The sequence below is a fragment of the Apium graveolens genome, chromosome 2 (genome assembly GCF_009905375.1).
Source record: "Apium graveolens cultivar Ventura chromosome 2, ASM990537v1, whole genome shotgun sequence".
NCBI lineage: Eukaryota > Viridiplantae > Streptophyta > Magnoliopsida > Apiales > Apiaceae > Apium > Apium graveolens.
In genome coordinates this window covers 231,866,832-231,874,940 of record NC_133648.1, presented here as the reverse complement: position 1 = coordinate 231,874,940, position 8,109 = coordinate 231,866,832, and the positions used below count along the sequence as shown (strand labels likewise).

The 8,109-nt window shown below is 33.8% G+C and overlaps 1 protein-coding gene across 1 annotated transcript; it reads left to right on the top strand.

Moving 5' to 3' along the window:
* Positions 1 to 478: 478 nt before the first annotated feature.
* LOC141708168 (zinc finger CCCH domain-containing protein 48-like) lies at positions 479 to 6,716 on the top strand. Its single transcript, XM_074511664.1, has 9 exons — positions 479 to 1,314; positions 2,232 to 2,327; positions 2,813 to 2,902; positions 3,013 to 3,114; positions 3,265 to 3,411; positions 3,523 to 3,642; positions 3,772 to 3,831; positions 5,963 to 6,060; positions 6,144 to 6,716. The coding sequence occupies exons 1-9, from the start codon at positions 871 to 873 to the stop codon at positions 6,283 to 6,285; spliced, it is 1,299 nt and encodes a 432-aa protein (XP_074367765.1). The 5' UTR covers positions 479 to 870; the 3' UTR covers positions 6,286 to 6,716.
* Positions 6,717 to 8,109: the final 1,393 nt, after the last annotated feature.

Genomic DNA, 8,109 nt, shown 5'->3' with positions numbered 1-8,109 from the left:
GATTTTGGGTTGCGGCTCTAAAAGGTAAAAGAACTAGGGTTATAGAAATGAGGTTATAGAAATAGACCGTACGCTTGAGACCTAACCAAACGAAATATAGATAATGGAACTTGACTCAAGAATAATACGTTTAAAATTAGAATTATTAAAAAATATTTTATTATATATATATAACCGGATCGGGTTATTAACGGATCAGATCTATCTAAATCCATATCCGCTCCATTTAAAATCAGATATTTCTTATCGGATCGGATTCCAGATCGGATTTTTAATAAATCGATCAATATCCGCTAAAATAGCCTCAGATCGGATCGGGTCGGATCGGATTTTCACTAGATTGACAGACGTAATTGACACCGGACACTTGATAAATTGATAAAATATTTGGAAACTTCTAAATATAAAAGATATAGGAGGCTTTTTTTAACTTAAATTAACCTGGTCAGATTTGACTTGTGATTTATGTTTGACCAACTTAAAAGCTACGCAACACATCTCATCTCTTCTCCTTCAACACGATTTACACGAACTAAAACCTCTCTCTGCAACACAATCTATCTATAAATAAATAATTAAATAAAATAAATTAGGGTTCTTCATCACATTTCCCCTTAAGCCCTAATTTTTCTGGAAGTCTCCTTTTTCCTTGTTTTCACTTTACACCTAGAGAGAGAAAGAGAGATAGAAAGAAAGAGACAGAGAGAGAGAGAGAAAGAGAAATAGAGAGTGAGAGAGAGAGAGATACAGAGAGAGAGGCAGAGAGAGTGAAAGAGATATAGAGAGAGAGGCAGAGAGAGTGAAAGAGATAGAGAGAGAGAGGCAGAGAGAGTGAAAGAGATAGACATAGAGAGACTTATATAGATTATAATGGATGCTGATGGGCATAAGGGTGTATTTCAAAGACTAGGCTATAACTCCAGTTCTAACAACACTAACAAGAATCAAAAAGTGTGTTTTTCATGGAGAGCAGGCAATTGTACTAGACACCCATGTCCTTATTTACACAGAGAACTACCATTACCACCTCCACAACAACATCGAATGTCGAATAATAATGCAGCTTCTACCAAAAGGCCTGTTGGGTTTACTGATGATCACTCCAAAGCACCGCGGAGAAATACAAATTTTAATAATAAGTGGGGGAGAAATCAGAGTGGGACATTGAGGACTGGAGGAGTTGTAAAGAAGATGGATGGTGTTTGTAATTTTTGGTTACAGGGGAATTGTAAGTTTGGTGATGCTTGTAAGTTTAAGCATTCTTGGTGTACTGGCCCATTTTCATTGCTTACGCAGCTGCAAGGTCATACCAAGGTGAATTTATTTCGGTTTAGTTATTTGGTTACTTGCTAGCCAGTTAGCATTTTATAAATTAGTGTTTTTGTGTTGTATCAATTGATAGATGTAAATTTTACTGAATTATTACAATGCATTTAGACCTTGAAACATAATTACATACAAGAGGATATGATTCGATATAGTTTAATTGCGTCGTGTTATGTTGTTAATGTTATTCAGTAGGATATTAGCAACTGTTTTAGACGTTGCTGTGCTAGTGGAATGCAGAGTGTATTTCCTAAGTACTCTCATCCTATTTAATAGGAACCTACTTGTTTTATAAAAATGAGGCAGTTTAAACTACATTGGTAAAGATTCCAGTGGTACTTACACAGCACAGAATATATCTTGTTCGATCAACTTAAAAGATCTACTGATGATGATTGTGAAAACCCCTTGCTCATCAGTTTTGTTCGCTAATGATGGGAACACAAACAGATTTTTTTAATTGTATTTTTAAGGATAGAGTTGTTTATTAACTCTTAGCTGTTACTTGTTAGTACTTTTTTGTGCGTTGTGATCCATTCAAATTTCTTATGTGGTTGAGAAATCCTTGCGGTAATGGATCTTTCTTAATTTACTCAAGTTCATCTTTTTATTGTTGTAGTCCATAAATCTTCACCATAGAGTTTGTCATGCGTCAACTATTTTTTGATTTCTTCTACAGCCTTAGAAGTTGCTGCATATGGATTTTATTTTTAAATGTTCTAAGCCTACTGACATATTAGATTTGTGTTGAAAATGTGACTTTTGTGTAGGAATATGTAGTTTGAAACCGAGCATTGCCCAATTTGTCCGGGTCTATGTCTATGTAGGGGATTTATTTATATCTTAAGAGAGTATGGTCTTCGTATTGATATGATACTTATATTAACTAAGAATTATTTGAACAGGTTATCAGCGGAATATCTCTGCCTTCTGGGTCTGATAAGCTCTACACTGGGAGTAAAGACGAGACAGTAAGGGTCTGGGATTGCCAATCTGGACAGGTTGGTACAAAAAATAGTACAATGAGTTTGATTGATCGTTTAATTTAAACAATTCATTTTCTTATTATCTTCATGATAAGGAAGCTTAGGGATGGAAATGGAAGAGATGAGGTTGTGGTTCATCTTCTACATTTTTTATACCCTATGTTGTGACATACAAAGCACATGTAGTACTTTGAATGAGAGAGTGAAGGTTAAACTTCTTCAATATTCTTGTTCCTCTTTTTTTTTTTTTTTTTTTGGTTATACTTGTGTATCTAAGAAACTGCATCGTGTATGATAAAGAAGTTATAGTTTCATTTTTATTAAGATATCTGATTTAAGTCAAGCAAGCTAGGGAAAATGATGAAGATCTAGAAATCTATCATCCAAGAGGATTTGTGAATCCTTTTTTTCTAATTTTAGAGATACCAAACATGTCCTAATTTCTTTAATTATTAATCAATGCAAAATAAAATTTTGATCTTCCGTGAACTTTTCTGTAGTGTGCAGGGGTGACGAATACAGCAGGTGAAGTTGGTTGTATGCTCAATGAAGGACCATGGATATTTGTTGGTCTACCAAACGGGGTAAAGGTGGGGTGAAATTCTTTCCATTTTTATACTTGATTGTATCAGTTTATACTTCAGATTATAATTTGTTTTATCAAATTTACCACTGCTTAATTGTACTGTTGATGTGGCAGGCATGGAATGCTCAAACTGCTACTGACTTGAGTCTTGATGCACCCGGTGGCCAAGTATATTCATTCGTTGTGGGCAATGATTTACTTTTTGCTGGAGCACAGGTATAATTAGTTTCAGAACATATTTCTCCTAATTTGTATTAACTCTATATCTTAATTCTCGGAACATATCTTAAGTTGGGTTGTGGTTCATTACTGTTAATGTAAGATTTGCCTCCTTTTCATATTGCAAATAATACGTGCTTGATGCAGGATGGAACTATATTCGCATGGAAATATAACATGGGTACAAACTCCTTTGAGCCAGCTGCATCACTTAGAGGTCACAACCTTGCTGTTGTCACACTCGTTGTTGGTGCTAACAAGGTCTATTCAGGTTCTATGGACTCAACAATTAGAGTAAGTTTTTGTTTATGTTCTATCTTTTTGATGTGTAACATAGATTTTAACTAGGCCTGAAAAAACTAATGTTATATTTACTTATTTGTCTCTTATTGTATTTTCTTTTAGGTATGGAGCCTTGAAACTTTGCAGTGTGTGCAAACTTTGACAGAACATTCTTCAGTTGTAATGTCTGTTCTTTGTTGGGACCAGTTTCTTTTATCATGTTCGCTTGATAAAACAATTAAGGTTTGGGCCTCTTCTCTTTTGTGGTTGAAATCTGGCACGGTACCTAGGCAAAAAAAAAACAAATAATTAAACCTGGCATGGTGCAATGCGGTAAATTAGTTACCAATTAATTTGTTTAATGTCATGCAGGTGTGGGTTGCTGCTGACAGTGGAAACTTGGAAGTAACATACACACACAATGAGGAACATGTATGTCTTGATGGAGCATTTTCTTGATGTTTGCTTAATATATATGTACTTCTGATTCTATTGTATCATTTGTCATGATAAGTAGCTACTCTTTTCAAACTTAAGGGAAAAGATAAATCTGTGAATGCTTTCACTTGAATGAACATGTAGAATCTTGATAGTACCTGTTAGATATGCCGGATTGTATTCTTGATGTTGGATAAAATAGGCGTGGAAAGTTTGGGGCCTATTTCTTATTACCTTTAGAATTTGTAGTTTATCAAATTAGGATTAACCTTATCTTTTAGGTTTATTTTGGATTGAGTAGGATAGGTTTAATATAAATACTGAAATGTAATTTTTTTAGAGATTGTAATTTAGATTAGTAGTATATTAAATTTGTTCCATGTTGGAAGGATTTTTGATAAATTGTCTCTGAATCCTAGACTGGCCAGTTGTCCTTATTTTAGAAACTATACTTAATTTTATCAGATTATAAATTGAAATCGTATATTTCTTACAGAATAACCGAACCCAGTGTACTGTAGAATATATAGCAAATTCTTATTTTTATGGGCATACTGTTGATGGACCAATCCTCCGATTGTGAAAGTTCTTGCCTACTTGACAAACTTCTAGTAGGAAAAGTATATCTTCCAATAGATGCAGTCAGACATAAAGTACAGTTTTGAGTTGGGCCTTTATTCTGTTTAGGTTGTTGATGGAAGCCTCAACGAAGCTTCCATAAAAAATATCTCCCTAGGCATTTTACTGATTTAAGTGGACATCAGTCCTTAATTTGCAACTTTAGTCAAACACTCACAGCTATGCAAATTTCACATTCATTGATATTCCTTAGGTATTTTCTGAAGCTTAGGGGCATTACTTGTGGAAATCCTTCATGCTCCGTATGTTTGATCTTAATTTCTTATTACCATATTTTCTCTTTTTCTTCACAAAATATAGGTTTGCATAGGAATGTGAAGGTAGAAGTCATTTTGTTGTTTAATATCAAAATATTGTAACGATAAATAAGTACAAGCTTTATGAATGCATTTATTCTTGAAAAGCTTTAGAGGCCTTATCAACTTTCAGGAATCTATATGGCAAGCCCTTTTACGTGTAAAATGTTGACTACTAACCTTCATCAAGAACGTAGAAACAATTTTGAGGGGGGGGGATAAAGGGTAATTAGTATGCTGCCTTTATTGTGAAGTACTGGTAATTAATTTTTTCCCTCATGCTGCCCTTTGTTGTGAAGTACCAGAATGTTACACATATAATTACTGAATTACGACGCTACATAGTTCGTTCTTCCCAAGCGACTTCGTTTCTCTGGAATGAGTAATAATCTTGTAATGAATGTTTGCAAAGAGTAATCGGTTTCTTTCAAATGGTGGCTTTTGTTGTAAAGTATATGCTAGCCTTTGTTGTGAATTTCTTTAATGCTACCCATATAATTATTTAATTATGATGCTTCATGGTTCTTTTTTTCCCTATGGATTTTGTTTTCTTTGGAATGAGGATTAATCTAGTGATATAAGTTTGCTAAAGGGGTAATAAGTTTCTTTCTTATGCTGGCCTTTATTGTGAACTATTGGTTTTTTTAGCTTTTTTCATATGCCTGTGTTGTGAAGTACTAGAATGTTACCCACATGATTACTGAATTCCGATTTTTTGTAAATCATTGTTTCCCTAGCGACTTCGTTTCTTTGGAATGAGGATTAATCTTGTCATCTCTGTTTGGTAAAGGGTAATTAGTTTGTTTCGAATGGTGGGCTTTTGTTGTGAAGTACTGGTCCTTAGTTTTTCTCGTATGCTACTTTTTGTTGTGAACTAGAATGCTGCCCATATGATTATCGAATGTACAATGCTTAATAGTTTTTTTTTCCAATGGATTTCGTTTTCTTTGGAATGAGGACTTATCTTGTAATATGTGTTTGCCAAAGGGTAATTAGTTTCTTTCATATGCTGGCTTTTGTTGCAAAGTACTGGTAATTAGCTTTTTTCATATGCCGTCCTGTCTTGTGAAGTTTTAGAATGCTACCCATACAATTGTTGAACTATGATGCTTCATAGTTGTTCTATCTTCCCTGTCAACTTAGTTTTCTTATGAATTGAGGATTAATATTGTAATCTCTGTTCGCTGCAGGGTCTGCTCACCTTGTGTGGAATGCACGATGCAGAAGCCAAGCCGGTATTATTGTGCTCTAGTAATGATAATTCGATCCGTGTCTACGACTTGCCATCGTAAGCTCATACTTAACATCATAGTACTGAATTCTTTTGGTTTGTCTTTCATTAATCTAAATTTTTTATTTATTTTGATTTAGTTTCACAGAGAGGGGAAGAATATATTCAAAACAAGAGGTTCGATCTATACAAATAGGTCCAGGTGGTTTGTTTTTCACCGGTGACGGAACTGGTGAAGTAAGAGTCTGGAAATGGTTGACTGAAGCAACATCAACTGCATGAGTGGGCTATCCAGTTGCCATAATTCATCATTTCCGATTGACATACAAGTGATTATTCTTTCTTTTGCCACAAGATCTATGATCAGTCGTAAGACAACCTGACTGAAGTTTTGATCTCAAGATTTAGAAGTGCCATAGCTTCTTTTTTTCATATATTAGAATAGAATTGTTCCGCCCAGTTAGGGTTTGTGCCCTATACGTAGTTGTCAACCGTAGGCTTGTAACAGAGTAAATGGTACTGCAGTTATTTATGTTCAACAGAAACAACTTTCTTTACACGCATATTTTTCTATTGTATATAATTCTACAGCTATATAGTTCGCAAGTAAACTGAAGTGCTGGGCCTTCTCACTTTCATGACGTAGGTTTTGTTCTCATTTAGGAGCTCTTTCCTCCATTTTTGTAGTCCATGTTTCTCAATTCGAGAAAGTTGGAAGGCATTTTATCAAGGCTAATGTTTTCCGTTGTACTAAGAAAAGCTAGATCCGCTGTTAAAGAACTTATCCAATAATTGAATATTAACTAGATCATTCTCAAGTAACGGAATAAGTATGCAGGGTTTCATATTTTCTGTTAAAGTCATGAATTAATCATGCGGTACGTGTGAAAAAATCTGAGACAACTTACGTAGGGGTTCAGAAGAGTTGAAGTAGAAGCTCGTGTAATTTTAACTACTCTCAAAGTACAAGAATCAAGATCAATGGAATGCGTCCCCTATAATCTCTGGATTATATGCATATTACGAAAGTAAAAAAGACCTCAAATTGCACAAAAATTCGCGGGGATCGTTTTCTATATCTGATAACCCTAAAGAGGGAAGGCACACAGATATATAATAAACAATTATATTCATGATTAAATCCAAAAATCAACATATTTCATTTAAATGTCTACAACCTCATAACAATACTCATATTGTGATCTGTTCCATAAACATTTTACTAATATCATAATTTAGCTATCATAAATTCAGAATAATACCTTATAAGTATCCTAGATCACCTATGGCTGTCAACCTGTCTTGGCTCTCCTTCCCTTCTCGCTTCCTTGCTTCGGGATATAGCCTGACCTTGGGATCGTCTGGGTCCCAGGCGATCCCAAGGTCAGGCTATATCCCGAAGCAAGGAAGCGAGAAGGGAAGGAGAGCCAAGACAGGTTGACAGCCATAGGTGATCTAGGATACTTATAAGGTATTATTCTGAATTTATGATAGCTAAATTATGATATTAGTAAAATGTTTATGGAACAGATCACAATATGAGTATTGTTATGAGGTTGTAGACATTTAAATGAAATATGTTGATTTTTGGATTTAATCATGAATATAATTGTTTATTATATATCTGTGTGCCTTCCCTCTTTAGGGTTATCAGATATAGAAAACGATCCCCGCGAATCTGGTATCAGAGCTAGAAAATAGGCCGGAAAAATGAACAGTAAATTACTGTAGCAAAATTTCGGAATGAATAGTAACCGATGAATAGTAAAAAATGAATAGTAATAGTAAAAATGAAATATTAAATTAAATGAGACCTCCAACAAAATTACTAAAAAATAAGAATAAAAGTTATAAATCTAAAATAATAGCAAATCTATTAATTTATTTTATAGTAGAGAATAAAGAAACGAAACAAATGTGTAAGAAAAATCTATATAGACAATTAATATATTTATATAATAAATATTATATTTATGGAAGATTATAAGTTAGAAAGTATTAAACTAATAGCAGATAAAAACTTTACTTTTAATAAAGATATAAATCAACATATTGAAAGTTGTAAAATAAGTATGCAAATAATAAATGAAAAATTAGATATTATAG